The sequence below is a fragment of the Eutrema salsugineum genome, unplaced genomic scaffold, assembly GCF_000478725.1.
Source record: "Eutrema salsugineum unplaced genomic scaffold, Eutsalg1_0 scaffold_5, whole genome shotgun sequence".
In the NCBI taxonomy this organism is placed as follows: Eukaryota; Viridiplantae; Streptophyta; class Magnoliopsida; order Brassicales; family Brassicaceae; genus Eutrema; species Eutrema salsugineum.
This window is the reverse complement of record NW_006256612.1, coordinates 5663327-5684857: the sequence shown is the minus strand read 5'-3', so window position 1 is coordinate 5684857 and position 21531 is coordinate 5663327. Positions and strand designations below refer to the sequence as shown.

At 37.1% G+C, this 21531-nt stretch overlaps 5 protein-coding genes across 6 annotated transcripts; all 5 read left to right on the top strand.

The window, feature by feature from the left end:
- The first annotated feature begins 478 nt into the window (after positions 1-478).
- On the top strand, positions 479-1550 carry LOC18992291 (transcription factor bHLH54). Its single transcript, XM_006415670.1, has 4 exons — positions 479-823; positions 915-1109; positions 1224-1355; positions 1455-1550. The coding sequence occupies exons 1-4, from the start codon at positions 479-481 to the stop codon at positions 1548-1550; spliced, it is 768 nt and encodes a 255-aa protein (XP_006415733.1).
- A 2711-nt stretch (positions 1551-4261) lies between these two features.
- Positions 4262-9379, top strand: LOC18992290. Its single transcript, XM_006415669.2, has 8 exons — positions 4262-4632; positions 5472-6193; positions 6414-7456; positions 7653-7813; positions 7908-8550; positions 8661-8742; positions 8814-8861; positions 8972-9379. The coding sequence occupies exons 1-8, from the start codon at positions 4332-4334 to the stop codon at positions 9176-9178; spliced, it is 3207 nt and encodes a 1068-aa protein (XP_006415732.1). The 5' UTR covers positions 4262-4331; the 3' UTR covers positions 9179-9379.
- A 274-nt stretch (positions 9380-9653) lies between these two features.
- Positions 9654-14855, top strand: LOC18992289 (activating signal cointegrator 1 complex subunit 2). 2 transcript variants are annotated; one of them, XM_006415668.2, is made up of 9 exons: positions 9654-10071; positions 10181-10340; positions 10475-10536; positions 11088-11182; positions 11352-11465; positions 11623-11688; positions 12431-12528; positions 12762-13174; positions 13422-14855. In XM_006415668.2, exons 1-9 carry the CDS (start codon positions 9654-9656, stop codon positions 14615-14617), a joined length of 2622 nt encoding a protein of 873 aa, XP_006415731.1. In that variant the 3' UTR covers positions 14618-14855. The 2 variants fall into 2 exon arrangements, with proteins under 2 accessions (XP_006415731.1, XP_024008259.1); XM_024152491.1 differs by having other exon boundaries at positions 9931-10071; positions 11099-11182; positions 13422-14617.
- A 537-nt stretch (positions 14856-15392) lies between these two features.
- On the top strand, positions 15393-15903 carry LOC18992288. The gene has a single exon (XM_006415667.2). The coding sequence runs from the start codon at positions 15406-15408 to the stop codon at positions 15901-15903; it is 498 nt and encodes a 165-aa protein (XP_006415730.1). The 5' UTR covers positions 15393-15405.
- Positions 15904-17829: 1926 nt separating this feature from the next.
- Positions 17830-21501, top strand: LOC18992287 (interferon-related developmental regulator 1). The gene is made up of 13 exons (XM_006415666.2): positions 17830-18174; positions 18716-18881; positions 19012-19092; positions 19247-19329; positions 19419-19534; positions 19639-19749; positions 19897-20006; positions 20097-20409; positions 20511-20588; positions 20677-20727; positions 20830-20904; positions 21019-21096; positions 21192-21501. The coding sequence occupies exons 1-13, from the start codon at positions 18165-18167 to the stop codon at positions 21234-21236; spliced, it is 1317 nt and encodes a 438-aa protein (XP_006415729.1). The 5' UTR covers positions 17830-18164; the 3' UTR covers positions 21237-21501.
- Positions 21502-21531: the final 30 nt, after the last annotated feature.

Here is a 21531-nt window from a genome sequence, read left to right as displayed (position 1 = left end):
CGTGCATTGGCGTGGCTATATCTTTATTCTTCACCGCATCTCTTGTGTGGCCAATGTAAACTCTCTCTCATTATTATAATAAGCTCTCACCATCTTATACATATAAGTATTTAAATTAATTTAAGTTGAGATGAATGGATGGTTATAAAAAAGAATATATTAATGTGTCGTGAAGGAACAAAGCTGGTCTCATCTCTCATTGTCGACCCCACAAGTTGACTGATCGTGATCATCATCATGCATGGCTTCATTTCATTTATTTAATAACGACTTGTTCACGACACAAATGATTGAAGCAGTTTAAGAATCTCTTGATTTCTCTTCATCATCACCAAATCTTCCTCAAGAGAAATATTATTCTCTTCATCATCAAGTGTCTCCAACCTATGTATATATAGTTGTACAAGATCAAGAACTAATATAACAACAACCACATAAAGAAGAAAAAGAAGGAAGACAAGAGTTGAAGTTTAGAACGATGGACGTTTTTGTTGATGGTGAATTGGAGTCTCTCCTCGGGATGTTCAACTTTGATCAGTGTTCATCATCTAAGGAGGAGAGACCGCAAGATGAGATGCTTGGCCTCTCTAGCCTCTACAATGATCATCTTCATCACCATCAGAACAATGTATTATCTTCTGATCATCATGCTCTCTTGGTTCATGATATGTTCCCATTTGGTGCAATGCCGGGAGGGAATCTTCCGACTATGCTTGATTCATGGGATCAAAATCACCTCCAAGAAACAGCAACTCTTAAGAGGAAACTACTTAACGTTGAGAATCTACACAATAGTAACTCTAACTGTGACGTCACAAGACAAGTAAGTGAAAGATCAGTATATACATAGTGTTTTACTTTTATTCATTCTTACTATGCAATAAACTAAATACAATATCATCAACGTTATATAGGAGCTTGTCAAAGCCAAGAAAAAGCAGAGGGTAAGCCCGGAAAGCAATACAATCGACGAAAGCAACACTAATTGGAGAGATGGTCAGAGCCTAAGCAACAGTTCAGATGATGAGAAAACTTCGGTCACTAGTGTTAAAGGCAAAACAAGAGCCACCAAAGGGACAGCTACTGATCCTCAAAGCCTTTATGCTCGGGTAAGAAAACGTGTGAAAATTTCTACGATTACTTGAAAATAATTTTTAAAGTATTTGTTATACGGCTTTGGTGGGTTTTTAATTAATTATTATTATTTATATTTTTGTTTGCAGAAACGAAGAGAGAAGATTAACGAAAGGCTCAAGACACTGCAAAACCTTGTACCGAACGGGACAAAAGTGGATATAAGCACGATGCTTGAAGAAGCGGTCCACTACGTGAAGTTCTTGCAGCTTCAAATCAAGGTATGTAAAACTTGTTTTAGGGTTTTGTTTTTGTTAGAATCTTTCTATAATTAACATTCATGTTCTAACGAACCATAAATGCATATGTTATTAATGTAGTTGTTAAGCTCGGATGATCTATGGATGTACGCACCATTGGCATACAACGGACTCGACATGGGATTTCATCACAACCTTTTGTCACGGCTTATGTGAAGGACTTCAAAGTTACAATGTAACTGTAAAAAAAATGATTTAGAACATATGAATCCCGTCAATTTGGCCCTACCAAAGAGGTCTACTTTCGGAACGTACCATTTTCTTTTGTTGTTCATTCTGATATTTTTGTTATTCTTTTAACTTCTTTTTGTCTTTTTCGTCATTATGGTTCTAAGAACTTCTGGTACTTATTTTCTGTAATTAATTTTATGATTAAAATATGTAAAAGTCAACTCAGACTAATAAAATAATAGTCTTTGCTCATACGATTTAAAAAAAACAAATATATAATGGATTATTCGGCCAGGTTTTCGATTTGGCTATGATTTAAAAATAGATCAACTAAGAAGTTATATACTACTTTTCGGCCGACATTATTTTCTTATTAAATGCATTTTTATTCCTTATAGCAACTGAAGATAAAAGATGAATACATATTCTATGCTACGCTAGTAGCAAAACTGATTCCTAATAAGATGCTAGTGAGAAACAAAAGAATTAAAGGGGAGATCGTGAAATTTAAGAACGGGAGAAAGAAAGAGCGGAAAAAGAACAATGGAGAAATGTAGTTTTTTTTTTTGTTGGCAATGGAGGAATGTAGTTACGGAGTAAAAATCAGTAGAGAACGTACGAGCCGAAAGTAGTGTTAAAAAAAAATACTTAAAAGAGGGTTAACCACTTAATTACCTGTTTTCCAAGGATCCCACGCTAAAGACATTATGCCAAAGTCTTTGTTAAAGTGACTTAAGATCTGTATGAATTGTTATGGATCATATTCAATGACTGAGCTCATGTTAAAGATGTTTATAGAGGTTTTACTTAGAGTTTATTCATTCAACACAACTAATGGGGAAAAAGTTCTCTAAATAAAATAATATTCTCCTTAATTCGTTTTAATTTATTTTATGCTTTAAAAGTTCATCCAAATTAACTCAAATTTACAACTGTCGTTTGCAACTGTCCTTTAATACCATAATCAAATAATAAACACACTTTTCCTAAACACAGAATAAGTTTTATTTGGGTTGTGGAGAAAAGATGAAAGTTGATGGATAATCTCATATGTTTTAAATGTGGAGAGAAACTCGAAACAAACGCCCCATTGTTGATTGCTACGTAACACATTTCATAAGTCAAGCATCCAATCTCATATTTTGGAATCCAACAAAAAAAATTAAAGTTTCTTATATTTCAGCGGAGCAAATACTTATTTTTAAAATTTAGTATCTATTAATATTTAAAACAAAACGTTAAGTAGTAACCCAAGTACCCAATACCCAATACATAGAACTTTTGATCAGAATATAGACATTTTAGGCAGTTTTTGTACAATATATGTATAACAATTTTATAACTTAATCAGAACCGTGCCTGAGATTTCTCTAACTATAAGCGAGAAAAAAAATTGGCCCCTTAAAACTCTTCTTAATGCAACTTAACCCACAAATAATTGACAAAAAGAAGAAAAAATGACATATATGCGTTTGGGAAAAGTCGAACCCAAACAAACCTTTAACTAAACATGCTTTTACCTATTCACAAACCACTTGAACTAACTTCAACTCTGAAAAATTGGCCCAAAAACAATATTTAACTTCTCCAGCCCTGAAACACATGCTTCATTAGTCTGTGCTCAAGCACAGCTCTAAACTTAATAGCCATGAAAAATTTATTATATTAAATACTCAAATTAAAAAAAATATCGACTTTGCTTGCAAAATACTAAAATACTAAGAATTGTTATCACAACTGTACTACAGTAGAACCTCTATAAATTAATACTCGATAAATTAATAATCACTATAAATTAATAAATTTTGCTGGTTCCAAGTCGGGCCAATGTAAAAATCCATCAAATTCGATAAAATAATAAGATAATAATTTTTTTTGAAACCCTTATGTAAATATATGGTCCCAACAAAAACATAAATTAATAATTATATAAATTTATGTAAATATATGTAAATATAATATTCTAAAATATGACTAATTTTTTTATTTATTTAAAGTTGAGATCTTTGGTTCTCATCTCTCTAATTATTATATCATTAGCTTTTATTGCTGTTTTACTATATACATTTAAAATTTATGATGATTTTTTTGATGTGATAATTGATTTTCTTACATGTAAATGTTTTTAAATGTGTTGTACTATTATCTTTAATTTTATTATCAATAATAGTGATAGTAGCCATTGTTTTTTTATATTTTAAACTTATGAAACATATATATATATTTACATAGACGATCTAATATGGTGTTAAAAACTATTTTATTGCGATAGTTATGATTGTTAATCAGAATATATATTATGAGATTTGTTAAAATTTGAAATATAACACTATTCCAAAGAAATTTTTAGAAAATTATATGCTAAAAAAATATTCTATATAAATTATTAATTTATAAATAAATTAATATCACGATAAATTAATAAAATATCATAATCCTAAATAATCTCAACATAGAGGTTATACAGTAATTATTATACAAATACTTTTTACTGAAAAAAAAAACGGTTAGAATACTGAAAGCAAAGTAAAATGTCTACGGTATATTGTACGTTCTAATGTCGGTTCGGTTTGATGTTTAAAACAAGCAATTTTAAGTCAAACCAAAATCGTATCGTGATCGTCACCGTGAAGCCCCTCGGCGAGGTAGAGGGTCTTAAAACCACTAACAAAGAGGGAAGCCTCTCTCTCTCTCTCTCTCTCTCTCTCTCTCTCTCTCTCTCTCTCTCTCTCTCTCTCTCTCTCGCTATCTCTCCCCGTCGCTGCCATGGCTTGCGCCGAGCAGCCTATCAAGAAGCGTCGGCTGTATGAGTCAATCCCTGAACCGCAGCCTCCGCCACCGCAAGCAGAGTCCCCACCCACTCCTGCGCTGGTGAGCTCGTTCCCCGCTCCGGTGACGCCGCCGCCTCTATCTCAGGAGGAAATTCAAAGCAGAAGCAGGAACAGAGAAGAGATTCGAAGAGTGCATGAGTGCTATAAGCGTCTCAAATCTTATATCGGTCAGAGAGATGGCGGCCGCTCTGCGATTATTGAGCAAGCGTATCGCTCCCTCATCTCCGCTTCCCGAGGTTTCTTTTTCTCGCAATCTTAGCTCTCTTTTCCGTTCTATTCAGGTTTACTAATTGGATGATTGATAATTTGCCGTTTTTCTGAGTTGATGGAGTTCGAATTTTGTTTTGTTTTCCATTTGAGTTTTAGATATGTTTTGTATGAGAAAGAATACTTGTAGTCGGCTTTTCTTAACTGATTTACGTGAAGACTAGGGTTCGGAGCCCAAATGTTTTAGCTTTCAAATGAATTCATGATCATCCATTAGCTCTAGCATTATGACTTTTGTGTCTGAACTCTTAGCTGTAGAGCAGAAGAACACGATGCGATAGATTCATTCTCTCTGCCAAGAAATCTAAGTATATTTGTAGTTAGAATATCACAAAAGTTATTTTTTCTTGAGTCTCCTGGATGGAATTAGGATTTCTCAACCATTGTCAAAGCTTGATAAAGCCATGTATATGCTGGTTGGGGCTTCTCTTTGTTGCCCATGTCACACTGTGTCGATAATCATGTGTTCCTTACATTTAATGTTACCCCTTGTCCCCTTCCATAGATTTCTATGTATGCGAATGCCGAAAAGAATCAATAGTTATGGTTATATTTATTTTTCATTTCTTGAGGAAAGCCTGGTGTTGTAGGGGTTAATCTTTTGTTCCATTCATATGTAACATGAGGTTGTGGTGTGTGAAAATTTGTGCAACGGATGACAGTTAGAAAAATTTAGTCCTAAAGGTACAAGTTGCAGTTGACCTCTGGATTTTTTAAAAAATTCATACCTAAACAAAGAATGCCAATCTCTCAAGCGTTAGAATGAAGTTTGTTGGAGTATGATTTAGTGAGTTGCTTATACTTGCAGGTTGTACTAGCGTTAAACGACTTGTGGCTGATCTTGTTCCTCGATATGCACTGTACTGCCCTACTGCTATCGGAGACGCAGTGCAAGCTGTCATCGACATGCATAACTTCAGCTTGGAAGCACTAAATGGTGGACAAGATGCTGATGGTGTTGCTTTCCAAACTGCTAAAGCCTGCATATTTGGTTTGGTCGACCTATGTTCTGCTGCTTCTTCAAACAGAGCATCATCACCAGGGGCTCGGGATATCTGCTCTACTGTGTTCAGAAATGTGTTAACCTTCTTAGTGTTATCCTTTGAGGCAAAAGATATATTCCAGATAGTTGATAAGAGCGATTTGAAGGTGCAAGATCCTCCTGGTGAATTTTTTTCTCAGCTGATGCAAAAACTTTCAGATGGAAACTCGTTACCGTTGATCAAACTATCCCAGTTTCGTGTTTTAGCTTTACTGAAAGTATTCTTCAACTTCCCGAAAAATTCAATTGCTACTTGTTTTGGATTCTTCAATTCGTCATCAATAGAGGATGTAACTACGGGGAGGTATCTCATTACTCATATGACAGAAACGATTAATGATATTGATGCCGCTAGTAATGAACCTGAACCAGACGAGAATTCTGGTCAGACAGGTTATAACAAAACAGAGGCTACTGGTAAGAATGCGGAAGGGTTAAGTGAGATCCAAGAAGCATCCCACAGTCTAAACAGCTGCCTGTTAGGAATGGTAATACTCTGAGTAGTATAGAGTCAACTATAAGTTGCATTTGCTTTGCTTGTTCGCTTCTTATATGTGTAGGGCATTAGTTATTATATTATTCCTGCCTTGAACGCCAACCGTGTCACTCATTTCATTCACTTGCTCTTTTTCTGGGAACTCTGTATGGTTAAAGTTTAATGGGTGTATACTGCTAAAAATCTGATAGTTTCAAGAATTGTTCATGCAGGTTCTTAGAAAGAGTCCCTCTACTGGTAGGTGGGCCTTCTTTAACTATAAGAAAATATGCACCCTGTCATCTTTCATGGATATATCCAGTGCTATTCCTTCAATAGAGGGAATCTTTGGATTTATTGGAAAAGATATCAAGTTAGAAGATTGTCAAATGGAGAGTGACGAGGATGATCATGGTAAATTTTCAGCTTCACATGTGAAGCCTCAAAGTTCTGCAGAAAACGATGTCCGCTCTAGTGCTGGATCAGTTTATGATGCTGGAGGTTCACGATCTATGGATTTTGAGACTGTTGACCAGAGAGACTTGTCATGCGGTAGATCTTCAGTCCCAAGGGGAATAATAAACCACCAGACACCATCTCCTTCTGCAAGAGCGCCTTCAGATTTAAGGAGTAACTCTGCAGATGGTAGGAACAATTTTGTTCTTGCAGGATCACCTGTTTATCAAGCAGCACCCCATGGGCCTTCATCAGGGCACATTGTTTGGTATTTGGATGGAGACCCCACTGCTTATGACATTTTTCCGGCTTCGGGGCAACTGTGGTTAGGGTATTTAGGACCAGATGAAACTGAAGGTCATCTAAGGTTTCAGCTTGATAGGTACGGTCCAGTAGACCGTTTCTTTTTTGATCCAGTGAAAGGATTTGCCCTAGCTGAATATAGAAGTATAATAGATGCAATCAGAGCTCGAGAATATCTGAGATCACAATTTCCTTGGCGCATTAAATTTATGGATATAGGAGTTGGTGCAAGGGGATCTTTGAATGGGGTAGCATATGGTTATTGTACTCATTTGTATATTGGAAGCATCTCTAGTCAGTGGGAGAGGGACGAAATTGTCCATGAGTCACGGCAAGCCCTTTATAAAGGACCTCGCATGGTGACTGACCTGTACTATGAACATGCCCTTCTGATGGAGTTTGATACACCTGATGATGCTGCCATTGTTATGGCCCATCTCAGGTTTTATCGCGGAGAAAAGAGTAAATTTCACTTGGCATCAGTCAATCGTCCTTTGCCTCATGAAGATGGAGGAAGGTTTGTCTCCGCTTCTTCCAAGCTATAATTTCTTTGATGATTTTGAACTGTTGACGTTTTTAGTGATATTTTAATATCCGTTAGACTTTTTATCTTCTCACACTCTCAAGCGTCCTGATTTTTGGTATAGCTTTGCACTTTGTGTTGTTTTTCATTTGTCTCTTTGGTTTGATGTGGCGGTTTCTTGTCTGGACAGTCATCCAGAGCGGCACCTTCAAGTGCCTCCCACATCAAAACCGGATAGTGGATCAGGGGAATACGTGTCCCCCTTAATGAGTACGGATAACCACTGTAATTCTGTACCTCCTGGAGCTCCCTTTCAGCAAAACTGGCCTGCTTCTGCTCCTGCACAAGGAGGTTAGTTTTGTCTCTTATCTGTCCTGAATCATGAATAGTTTTTCACTTGTGACAGCAAAGATTTTTGTATGATATTAAGACAACCTTTCCTCAGTCTCAGGGACTCCTTCATGTGTGCCCATGCCTGCTCCAGGACAGCCTGTTACACCGACATCCCACATTCCTCCATCTCCATTTGTTCAACAATCCATTTACCCTCCACCAAACAGCTCTTGGGATACAAGATCTCTTGGCCACCAAATCTCTCCAAGTGGTAATGCAGCAGCAACATCATCACAGATTCAAGGACCTCCACCGAAGCAGGTTTCAGGTCCATTTATCCCGCCTCCCGTGCATCCAGTCTCTCAGGCACAAGGACCTCAAGTTCAGCATTTTGATCATGTGTATCCACCTCCGCCTGTAGGACATTCGTTACCCTTTGTGACACAGCCACCATTACAAGCTCAATCTCAGCCACCGCCACCAGAAATGATGCCACCTCCGCCTCAAGCTCAACCACCCCCTCTGCCCCAGGCACACCCACCTCTGGCTCCTCCTCCGCCTAGTACTCCACCGTCTCCTCTGCCCTTACCTCCAACGGTCACACAGTTGTCTGAACCGGATGCTTCCAAACATAACGTAGAGCACCATTGGCAGGGTGCTTTGTCGAAAAGTGGAGTTCATTACTCCACGATCATTGCGCAGAGACTGGAATCAGATATTTGCAAATATACCAACGGATCTTCAGAGCCTGTGCGGTGAGTGGGCAACACCTCTTATTTGATGCCTTGTATTCAAATTGTGTCTTTCTCTATAAATAATCCAAGTAATGTGCTACAAGGATGAACATCTTTTTTGGTTTCTGCAGATGGCCAGTTAAACTGGATATGACCAAGCGCACGGATATGAAGCACATAAAAGCTGCTTTTACAAATACACAGCCGCACAAAGTGAGTTCTTAATTCCACTCTCTTGATTCTATTCCAAATACAAATTATTGACTGGGAGCTTTGTTTCGCAGAGGGAGGTTTGTCAGTTGATTCCTGCAACTTTCAACGATCGTAAAGGGGTATGTGATCAACTTCTCAAACCCTGAATCATTTAAATCTGCATAGCGCCATTGTGTCCTCCTGTGTAGTGTATATATCAAACTCACTTCTTCCTTTTTCTGTGAGGCAGCTCCAAGATTTCATATCATACTTGAAGCAGAGAGATTGTGCGGGAGTGATAAAGATCCCTGCAGCAAGTCCCACCATATGGGCAAGGCATCTCTTCATTCTTCCCTACTCGCAAGAGACATGTTCCTTGCTTTCTGTTTCCCCGTGTTCCTCCGAATGCTTGATCGGTTTGGTTTTGCCCAAAGAACCAAATGCTGAGTGCTCGTGACATATACTCTATCCAGGGACAAAGAGTAGTAAATGAAGACTTTCATTGTTTTTGTGCTTTAGATAGCAGTTCTAAACCACTTTGTATATTAACTCACTTAGTGTAATCCCTCACTCTTTTCTTTCTCCCTTTTTGAGGGAGAGCCAATTGTAGATTTGTGTGAACTATATAGTACTTGCTATTGCAGTTTTGTTCTCGCTTCGTATCTTCCCTCTAGCTTAAAATTGAATAGTTTGGTAAAGTTGTGCGTTTTGCGTTTAGTTCGAGACATACTTGGACTTTCGATTTTACGCTGAGCCGCGATTTTAAATCATTAATGATCAAAACGTTATTTTTAGCAATCGCAAACGCAGTTAAGGGAATCCCAATCGATTGAATGAGAGCGTATATTGTCCCTTTCCTCCCGCCTCGTCGTCTAAATTACAGCTTCTTCACTTTTCTTCCATCCATCGCCGATCTTCTGATTGAAACAATCATGTCTCAGCGACGCTCGAGCCGGCAAGATGAGAATTCCAGATACATCCCCAAGGGACAGCAGAAGTTTGTTCCCAAACCCTTGAATCCAACTCCTACATCTAGTTCCACCGCTTTTCCCGTTTCTCTTTCTTCTTCGCTTAGGCAATCGGATTCATCAACCGCGACTTCCAGGGGCTCCGCTCCGGTTGGTAGTAGGGTTAGGATTGGGGATCAGGGACAGTGGGTATCTAGCAAAAGTCCTGCTCAAGGCGGTGGGAGTTTCGTGAATTACTTGCCGCAGGACGAGGCCGTAGCCGCCGGTCTCGGCCCCGAGGATGGAGGTTTGGATCCTCTTGAGTCTCAGGGAGTGGTCGATCTCCTCAATAGAGAGCTCACGAGGCTGCTCAAGCTGAATCCTAGAGACTTTTGGAGAGAAGGTCATTGACTAGTGTCTTTGAATTCAGTTTAGCTTTGTTCTCTTCAGTTTCAACTTTTTGTGTGATGGATTTTTGGGCTGATATTACTTCCTTTGATTGATGATGACAGTGGCTAGTGATGCATCGTTGCACGATTTTCTGGATAGCTTCCTGCAATTTAGAAGCAGATGGTATGATTTCCCTCTGCATGGTGTCAAGGGAATTGTCGCCGGCGTAATTGTCGGAGAACTCGAGTTATGCCGCCGTATTTTCATGGTCTTGTATAGAATGTGAGTCGATGCGTGTTTCATAACCTCTAGCCTCAGTCGAATAGTCTTGTTCGAATCTGGATACAATGACAATTCGTTATTTTTGATGCGTTTGGGTCTTGTGAGTTGATGAGTTTGTATATTGGTCGTGGCAGATCTTCCAATAGGGATCCCGGTGCTCGAGCTGCTGACAGTCTTAGTCAGAAAGATCATGAAGGTGGCCTTTTGCTTCTTTGTCTGTTGAGTTGTTGTCACTTATTTTGTTCTAAAATATGAAATAAACGTAGAACAAACGATTGGCATGCGTCACGCTTGGATTCCTGTTCACTTTCCAGTCAGGTTTTAGATAAGCATACAAGTCGTATGTTTAGAAGTTTTTTATATTGGTTGGCGTTTGTGCTCAGGGGTATATCATTGTATGTTGGTTAGCATAATCTGTAAAATATTGATTCTCCGACCAGCTCGCCATAGGTAACTGACTAGAGTTTGTTAGTCTTGGGCTCGGTTAAATAGAGCTAGCAGTAGAACATGTGGTTCTTCATGTATATACTGGGATTGGTTAGAATTGGGTAGTGAGAGAAGTCCTCTCATTGATCAAAATTTTCTAAGATAAATTTAGTTCGTCATTTGATTGCAGTAAACTTGAGTTCCTGTTCCCTATTATTAATAACATTCTTCTTTTATGCTTTTTGTTGTGCCTGGCGTGACTCGTGGGATTTGCTTGAGATCACTTTCTAGCTTACAGCTGTTCACCATTTTTGTTTGTAGTTCTCTTGCAGGAAAAGAAGTTATTGGACTTGCCAAAGTTATTGGATATATGCGCTATATATGGACATGAGAATGCAGAGCTCACAAAATCTTTAGTAAGTCATTCCAGGAAAATTTACTTGGTCCGAAAGCTGAGATTGCTTATTGGGCTACGATTTTTTGTTTTCTGTGACATTTAACATCCTGGGATTCCTAATTGCCGCTGGATGTTAAAGCTGAGATAATCTTCTATTCTTTTGCTAAACTCGTTGTCCATTTTCCCAGATTGAGAATGCTGTGAAATCACAAACCAGGATTCCTGATAGTGTGAATACGATGTTATCTCATTTCTTGGGCATCCTGCACACAATGCATCACCGTTGCACCTCATCGTTGGAGGTATGTTATTATATTTGATTCAGAAGCTTCACTTTGGGATAAATTAGAAAATTTAAATATGCATATACACATTATATTAAGTATAAGATCAAATTAAGTGTTGAATTTAACATTCTTGGGCTAAAAAAATCTTATTTTGGTAATTTTTAATCTGTAGACCTTGTTATCGAGTGCAAATAGTGAAGACCATGGACGTAGACAACTCCATTCTGACCTTTTGGAGGCGAGTATTCCTCTGTTTCTTGCTACTTATGTCTCTGCTGATAAAATTGCTTTTACATAGTACCATTTAGCATTTGCTTCTGTAGACACATCAGACTAGTAGCATTATAGTTCCTGGTGCTGCGTTGCTTTTCGTGTCGTAACTAGAACTATCAGTAGCAGAGTTTAGGAACTAACTGATAAAATGTTTCTTTGCTGGGAAAAGTAGAATTAAAATCTGAAACTATCAACATCGGCAATTAAGATATTGAAACATAATTTTTTTTTCCTTGCTCGGAAAAGTAATTTCAAAATTAAAATCACTTGTAAGGACACAAATTTTTGAAATAAATGAAAACTGTTCCCAGTTTTAAATCTTTTTTAATGGTTACACTGAAACGACCTTGATACATCGGTCAGGATTTTGTAGATGCTTCCCTTCTTTCAGATTGTCATCTTGGATATATGAAAATCAGGATGTGTAGGTATATTAAAGTTAAACTATTCCTGTTTCAGCCAATTTGAACTCGCGCTCCTAATTAGAGTGGAGTGAGCTGGGGAATGTTGAACATACCATAAAGTAAATGTTATACTATTACTAGTGTGTGATACCGAAAATCTTATTCTATGGCAAATGGAAAGGCAGATTTCATCGCTGTGTGTAACAGTTTCCAACGAAGAATTTGTACTGCGATAAAATATTTCAAAACGGCGTGCGCTTTACACCAGCAGAAATTGTGCTAATGGTTTTTCTATCTGATTAGGTTATGGACTTTATCAATGATGGAGTTGTGTCTTTGGATGCTTTCATTTCTGCTTATACACCAGCAGCGTTAATCTTGGCATGCCCTGTTGAGACAAGGTAGGCATCATCTTCAGTTTAAATCTTTCAATTTCTCTTGGGAGAGAATGTAAGCTGGAGAAACCGTTAAACATGTACTCTGAGTAGTATCACCAAGTCTTGCATCTATCATACATGATGCGCTGACAGAAATCATCTGTTACTGGATAGTGGAACCTTTTTTTTGCTATTAGTGATCTATGTTTGGCTTGTTTTGGATTTGGTTTGATCATAACCTAAATCCATTTACGCAGTTATGGGAGCGATGAACTTCTCCGCAGCCTTGTTCGATTGCATGATGTATTGCTTCCATCACTCCATCGTGGCTTTCAAGTCTTGCTCAAGGATGGAGACCATGACTCTCTTTCAGACATATCAACGAGTTTAAACATGTTGTCAACAAGGATAGGAAGTTTATGCTGGAAAATCTTAGATATCTGTTATCTCAGAAATGATTTGTTCAATCACGAATCTTCAATTCCATCTGTCACAAAGATGCTCCCGTCAAGTGTAGAGGACCCTATGGTAAGGGCAGATATACTGATCCAAACATTCAGGGAGATCGGTGGAGTTTCCGAGCAGTCACTGGAAAGCAAGAACCGATTACTTCATAAGATTGAGAAGAGTTACAGAATAATTGATAGACTTAGGAGTTTACAGAATGCAGGTATTTTCTTGCACAAGCTGGTTCCGCGCAGCTATTACCTGAGTTTTCTTGTCAATGTTGGTACTAGTATTTAGTATGTTATGATATTTTTACTGAGGATAAAATAAGCATCTTATTAATTCCACTGTTAGCTAGTGCAATTAATGTGTAAGTTTCTGCAAAAGCTAGTTCTTTGTATCATAGGAGGTCTGATTACTTAATGCCATGAGTTATAAACAGTATGGTCTAAATATTGGTTTCTACGCAGGATGGGTATCACTGGAAGATGAGCAGTTTCAATATTTGTCGATGATCATGTTGCATTCTGCAGACACAGTCTCGATGAAGGAGTCGCCGCTTCTTCTAACTGACGGTGGAAACACCAAAGAGCTTATGGATGAAAATGCTGTTGTTTTGCAATCCAAGATCAGTCAAATAAAAGACATATTCCCTGAGTATGGGAATGGTTTCTTAGCTGCGTGTCTTGAAGCTTATAACCAGAACCCAGAAGAAGTCATACAGAGGATTCTTGAAGGAACACTCCATGACGATTTGCAGCGATTGGATACTTCACTGGAGACGATGCCGCAACCTAAATCTGCTCCAACTCTTAGTAGCAAAGACAAAGGGAAAGGAAAGCTCATCGAAGCTGACACTAGTAGCTCTGGTAACTACACGGAGCAACCGATCACAGGTCCCTCACTTCCAGCTTCATCAGCCTCATCCACAACGGCTGGCAGATTTGTCAGAAAGCCCAAGGATGATACTCCAAACTACAAAATTCTCGATGCAAGAAAAGAAACCGACAGAGAGAGAAACGCGGCCTTACTTGCACAATATGAGTACGACGATGAATACGACGACTCTTTTGATGATCTTGGTTTCAGTGTTGGGGAATCAGCTACGGGAGAAAGCGAGTCATTTGGTAACAGAGCTGACCCAGCAGGATCTGAACCCTCTGCTGCTTCAAAGTGGGGAAGCAAAAAGAATCCTCAATTCTATGTAAAAGATGGTAAGAACTACAGTTACAAGGTTGCAGGCGCAGTTGCGGTAGCAAACGCAAACGAAGCTTCACTGATAAATGAAGCTCAGGGAGATATGATACTTGGCTTGGGACGTGGAGGAAACATTCCTCTCGGGGCGGTTAGAAAGCTGACGGAGTATCAGGCACAGAGAGATGAAAAGGGTCAGTCTAATATGAACGTGATCGCAGGCGATGGAAGAGAGAATGGAAGAAACGGCGGAGGAAGAGGAAGAGGAAGAGGAATGGCGAGAGAGTCTTACAGAGAGAAGCCGCAAGAGAAGAGTAATGAGAATAATAACAACTCAGAGGCTATTACAGAGGCGGAGAATGGAGGTGGAAGGGGTCGAGGAAGGGGACGAAGAGGTGGAGGTGGAGGAAGAAATCATCATCATAAAGATAGAGCTATGAAGAAACACATTGCTAGTGTTTCTGGTTTCTAGAGGTAAAAGAAACATAACAGTAGCACAAGATGATTATTTTTGGGGGTTTTCATTTTTTTTAGATACGGGAAACAAAATTTTACGGGTTACAAAATCAATACCTCCATTTGATTGTAATGCTTGTTTCTGGTAATTAAAAGAAGAACACTTCTCTTTTGATTAAATAAGTTTCCGTTGATGTATAAATATTTATATAACTTTTGGTGACAGTATACTTTTTTTTTAATAAATGGGAATATGATACTACGTTTAAATCTATGCTTTTGAGGATTTCATTATACTTCGTAAGAATCGGTGTATCTTATTTTTCGAAAGAAAACCAAAATCCACCGCCATATTGACATCATGTGCAACAAAAAAGAAATTATTCTTTAACTCACAAAAGTATACGAGCCTTCTTCACATATACATGTCAGATGTCACCTATGTTTATGACTTAACATGTAGAAACTGAATGGGCCGTACAATATAACAATATTTACTAGTAGGCCCATTAATAGCCTAATAGTTATTCCACAATTAATAAGCATGAGTTGATGCGGATTAAGGAAAAAAACAAATGAAAATTATATCTCATTTATGCGATTTTCCTTTTTTTTACCCCAAACCGTAAGTCGGCACTCAGCAGATATCTCTCAGTGTCTATAAATAATGACCGTAACCCTCAGTGTCAAACAATTGTGGATCTCTCTCTCTCATCCTCTCCTCTCTCTCTACGGTTCAAACACATAGAGAGTTGTCTTAGGCGTGAGCTGAAACCCTAGATTCGATTCACTCAGACCTCTAAGATGGAAAGAAAATTAATGGCTTCTTCGAGAAAGGTGCAACGGGAAGACGAAAAGAAGGAGAAATCCGTTGATACAGAGGATTATTACGCAAGCAACCAAGTCTCAGATGAATCAGAAGAACTTGAAAAGAGTTGTTTAACAGAAGAAGAAGAAGATGACTATTTGTCTGATCAGAACAGTCATAAGCGGAGAAGGGAAGAAGCTGCTACGACTTGTGAATCAAAGAAAAGAAAGAAGCATGACTGTAAGCCAAGAAACGAATTTCGATACGATACGTTGGATTTTGACGACGACTGGCTTTTTGGTACTGTTAATAAGAAGCAAAAGAAGACTACAAATGATAAAGCTGCAGCTAGCACGATGAATGATGTTGAAGACATGAACAAGATCAAGTTGCAGCTATCATCATCATCATCAGGAGTTGTTGTCTCTTTTCCTAGGGCTCAGTTTTTGTCTAAAGTCGGGATTTTCGCGTTACCATATACTGTCCCCTTTTAGGTCCATATTTTGTTTTCTTTCTTTCGGGTTTTGTAGCCTTTGCGTTAGCTTGTACCCTTTGACTCATTGTAGCAATCAGAGTAATCTTTGTTTTTTTTTTGTTTGATTTGACGTCTAAAAATCAAAGTGATTTCTATACTTGATTGACAAGAAATTATACATTCAATTAAAAAAAAACAATCAAAGTAATCTTTTTTTTACGTCTAAAAATCAAAGTGATCTATATACTTGATTGACAAGAAATTATAAATAACAATTCATTGACGTCTCGTTTTAGAGCTTCTCCAATCGGATTCTATAACACCAAATATAGAGTTCTACCATCTCTAATGGGACGCCAAATGCAACATCTTTTTATTTTTTAGAGTTTTGTGAATAGTGCTATACCAAATTTGCAGTTGCATTATTCACAAAATTCTAAAAATATAATAATATTTTACTGTTATTTTTATTATAATTTAAATATTATATTATTTATCAATTGATTAAATTTCATAACTATAATTAATATACTAAATTTTTGTTTTTATATTATCATTATTTATAACTTTCATATTATATTATTATTACTTATAACTTTTATATTACTAAAATTACTTATAAAGGTTTATAGGATTTATAAAATAACTTCTATAAGTTTATAAATTTTTTTATAAGGGTTAATAAGATTTTATAAAACGGTTTATAAGACTATTATTATTTTTTTATTGTCTTGTCAAAATGTATATATTATATTATAATTATATTTTCATGTAATGTTATAAATAATTAGTTGTTTAGTATTTATCAAAACTATTAAAAAATAAAGAAAATTTTAAATTTTATAATATAATAATAAAAATATTTTTTTTAGTGTGAGATTTGGTGTTGTGGTTGGAGATAAAAAACTTACTATTCATCCAAACACCAAATTTAACACTATTTACAACACCAAAATTTGGTGTTTTAATGAATATTGGTTAGAGATGGTCTAAACGATTCAGTGCGCGTTCCAATTTTGAAAAATGGGCCATTCCTCTCTTTCTTTCCACCTGGTTTAATTGAGACTCTGTGGCTAACTCTTTTAGAATGGGTTAATGTTTTTGTGCTGCTCTTTCCCTCTAAATTCCTAATCAATGGAAAGTAAAATTTTATCCAAAAAATAAACCATTTAAAAGAATATTTGTAAGGAATTACATACCAAGCCATCCACTTGTTAGTCTAATATCCAAATGACCATCCATAATGCACAATAATAATATCATCAAGACAATAACCATATCAAAAAGACAATCTAGAAACGTAAAAAAAAACAAAAAATAAATAAATGAGGGGTCGACAAGCAACTACACGGTTTGTGTGGTCTACGTAGCTCAAGAGATGAGAAGATCCTAATGGCCCACACTTCGACTCTCTTTTTTTCTCCTATATATCAAGCTCCTTTCTTCCCACATTTTTTTATATATTCTAGATGACGATTAACCTTATTTACTACCTAAATCCGTCCATTGCATTTTATTAAATTTATTTTTGGATGAATAGACATAGATTAAGTATTTTTAGAAATTATCTCTTTATCTTTTGTTTTTAAACCCCTCTAACAGTCTAACCAAAAATACTAATTAAAGTAAGTAAAATATTAAATGTTGCATAAAAAATTGAAAAATAAAATAATCACAAAAATATATCGGTAAAGTATTTAAAGTTTTTTTTTCGATCAGGTATATACTAAAGATTCACATTAAAACAAGATCTAAAACACTTTACACGAGAATGGAAAAACTATAAATTATAAAAATGTAGGTGTGGCCAAAGAAAATGAATCATAGTCACGTCGGCAAGTGAGGATCTAACGGCGAAAACGGAGCCACGTGTAAGAGCATATTCCGTAGGTGTAAATGGTTTGATTCTTCTTCGATTTCACCGAGTCGAGTCCTCTACGCCTCTTACATATAAAAAACTCACTAATTTCCTCCTCACGTTTCTTCCTTCGGCAAAGACGAAAGTCTGAAACTTTCTCGACCTCTCTCTACTCTCTCTCGTCTCTCTCCCAATAGAACATTCGCTTTTTAATGGATATATCGCCTCTCCGATCTCATTCCTCCTCGTTTTCTTCCAGACTTTTGTTGCTCTTCTTTTGTAGTTTTCGTGCTTCGATTCCTTCTTCACTTGATTCCGATCGTAATTCTTCTAGTTTTCAGTTTCTTTATTAGCCCTTTTGACGCGTTTCTAATTTCCGCAAAGAGTTAATCACCAGCAAGACAACAACAACAACAACAACCATGGGGAAGAGTAAGCTTAGTCTTCTCGATTTGAAATCTTATTTGATTCGAATTGGGTTTCAATTTCAATTGGGTGCTTAGGAAATTGTTGACATTAACAAATTTATTCTGATTGAGAAATTTGATGTTGTTATTTCTAGCTTCATTAGGAACCTTAAGAGAAAACTCTTTATATATAAGTTCTTCAGTTGTGAGTAGACAAACACATTTGCTTTTGAGATTCAATAATAACCTTAAGAGAAAAGTCTGAGCTTTATAGCTTCTTCCACCCCGTCAGAAAGTTGATTTGGATTTGAATATTTGATATACGAAATGATGCAGAGGACTAAGCTTCTTTTGAAAATTATTGATTGTATTTGGTTCAATTTTACCTGGATTTCTTTGTCTAAGGTTCACTTGCGTTCGAGTTTTATTAATATACTTCTAAATCTCTGATTTGCTTTCGTTAGAAATTGTTGACGTTTATTACTAGTTTGGTTTCTTGGTGTGGTTTGGAAGTTGATTTCGTTTGATATAGTAAACTAAGATTCACTTTGCTGGAAATATTGCAGAATCTCAGCGTAAGAATGCGCCTAAGGATTTGTTTGATAGTGATGATGATACAAGTAGTGTTAGCTCTTCCTCCACCATGCGATCTGAGAGACCCGGCATGGATGAAGTTCAGGTTCACAAAGATGTTATGTTGGATCAATCCCTTGATGCATTGTATGAGAAAAGGTAGGTTTTTTCTGTCCATCACTTTCTTTTTGATGGTTTGATCCTTCTTCAGAACTTTTGAGTTTTATTGTGCTTTTGCTTGATTTTGATGCGAAGCTGATATTATTTGGATTCTTTTCTGGATGTGAAGGAGCTCAACGAGAGAGCAAGCTTTGGCCTCCATTATTGACGCATTTAACAACGACTTGCAGCATGAGTTTGTAGAAAAGAAGTAACCATCTGATACTCTATTCCTTATTTAGTTTAACATTCCACTTCAAAAATTTAAGAGTTCCGTTTAGTTAATCATAAATCATACAGAACTAACTATGGTTCAGTATTGTTGACACCTGATTGTTGTCTAATGTTTCTTCTTAACGATGCAGGTTTGCCACTTTATTGCACCAGTGTTTACACTGCACCAAGAAAGGGTCCAGTAAGGAAACCTCCTTAGCATCACATGTTATTGGTTAGTGTCCCTGAGTAAAAGGCAACTTATCAATCATCTTCAGCAGTTTTTTTTTTTAGCTATATTAATAGTTAATGTGGTGTTTCCAGGGTTGCTAGCATTGACTGTTGGACTCGGGGATCAAGCACAAGAGATTCTGGAAGAATCGGTCACTCCTCTTTCTCAGGCCCTTAAATCTGGCCGTGAAGTCTTGAAAATAACTTCGGTATGGATGATTTGATGATCGAGTGCTTTGTTATTCTGTTTAAGGTTTCTAAATAAGATTCATCTTGGATTCACGCTTGTTGATATCCTGCCATTTCATTGCAGATTATTGAGTGTTTAGCGGTCATAACCTTTGTTGGTGGGACCAATGAAGAGCAAACCGAGAAATCTATGCAAATAATATGGCAAATGATTCACCCCAAACTAGGTTCTAATGTATGCATCTTACTCTTTTCTCATATTTAAACCGAGAGATCTATGCAAATAATCTGCCATTTCATTGCTAATTTGGTTTATTAAGAAAGTGGATTGTTTAATCTAAAGTATATAGTAGGCTTACATGTAAGTTGGCATTTTGTGTAGGTTGTTGCAACCAAACCTTCACCTGCTGTAATAACTACTGTTGTCTCTTCCTGGGCGTTTCTGCTCACAACAGTTGATCGATGGACCCTAGGTCCCAAAATTTGGCAAGAGTAAGTGGAGCTTCAGGCATTTATTTGACCTAGTGTGTCACTTATCAATGGATTTATATTCCTGATTAGATATTGATGTCTTCATTGCAGGATCGTAACTTATCTCTCCTCACTGTTGGAAAAGGATGACCGATCTGTACGTATAGCTGCTGGTGAAGCGCTTGCGATTATATTTGAGTTGGGAACTCTAGAGAAGTTCTCTGCCGAAGCCAAAGGGTCTGTTAATGGATCAGTGAAAGAAGGAAGTGTGTCTCAGGAGGCATTGATTAACATGCATGGCTTGAAATCTAAAGTCACTAATCAAGTTAGGGACCTCTCTGCAGAGGCAGGTGGTAAAGGTTCTGCTAAGAAAGATCTCAACACCCAACGAAATATGTTCAGAGACCTTGTTGAGTTTCTTGAGGTATACCTTCAACTTTTTTTCGATATGTTCTCCTGATGAGGTTTACGTTTGACTCTCCTGGTCGGAATTTTACTGATGATTTGTTGTTTAATTATGATTAGCATGGATATGCACCTGAAACATCTACAAAGGTCGGAGGGGATTCTTTACAGACTTCAACGTGGTATCAGATGATACAGGTTTCTCTCAGTCTTTATAGGACTTGTTCTGTTCTTTCTGTGGATTTCTTGTCACTGGTTCTAACACTTACATGTTGCTTTTCAACAGTTGAATTTTTTGAAGCATTTCCTTGGGGGTGGCTTTATCAAGCATATGCAGGTGTGTTTTCTTATTTGCCTTTCTTTCTAAGTGTTCACTCTCTCTTAGGTTTTCTTTCTTTAAAAGCTGACGCTTTGTTGTTTCATTCCTTTTGGCAACCAGGAGAATGAATTTCTTCATGACGTGTTTAGTTTCACTCCAAAAAAGAGTGGATCCAGTATGTCTAGAGACGAAAAGGTTTGTTTGTGTGACTGCATTCCTCTTTGGTCCTCTAATTGCAAGGCATTGATTATGTCCAGTTTTTACCCATGAGTGATATTTTATGTTCTCATCCCATTATTTATGTGGCAGAGGTTGTTTAAATCTCCAAATTCAGCTCTCAACAAAGCAAGGACACAATTCCTTAACACGCAAAGGATGTTAGCTAAGGTAATTATAAATCGTGATTGATTATATTCTCTGGGACATTTTGTTGTGCAGAAAATATAATGAAAGTGCTTTTTGTTTCCAACTTATGATTGCAGAATATGAACGTTGGGCATTATGCAGCTACAGTGGAGAATGAATGATGACTTTACATTTGATTTTGAAGCTTTGCGAACTCATGTGCTGCATTGTTGTTGTTGTTGATTTATACCATAGAATCACTTTTGCTGTTTCATGTTTTCTGATTATTGGTCCCTTCATTAGATTTTTATATCACTATTTTAGTCTTAATTACTCTCTAGTGTGTTATTCTATGATACAACAGTTGTTGCTCTTAAACCATTGACCAATTGTACTTTGAGCTGAGACGCAGTATTCGAAGAGCTTATTATCATACAACTTTAGTTTTCTCTGTGTAAACATTTATCTCATGGTTCA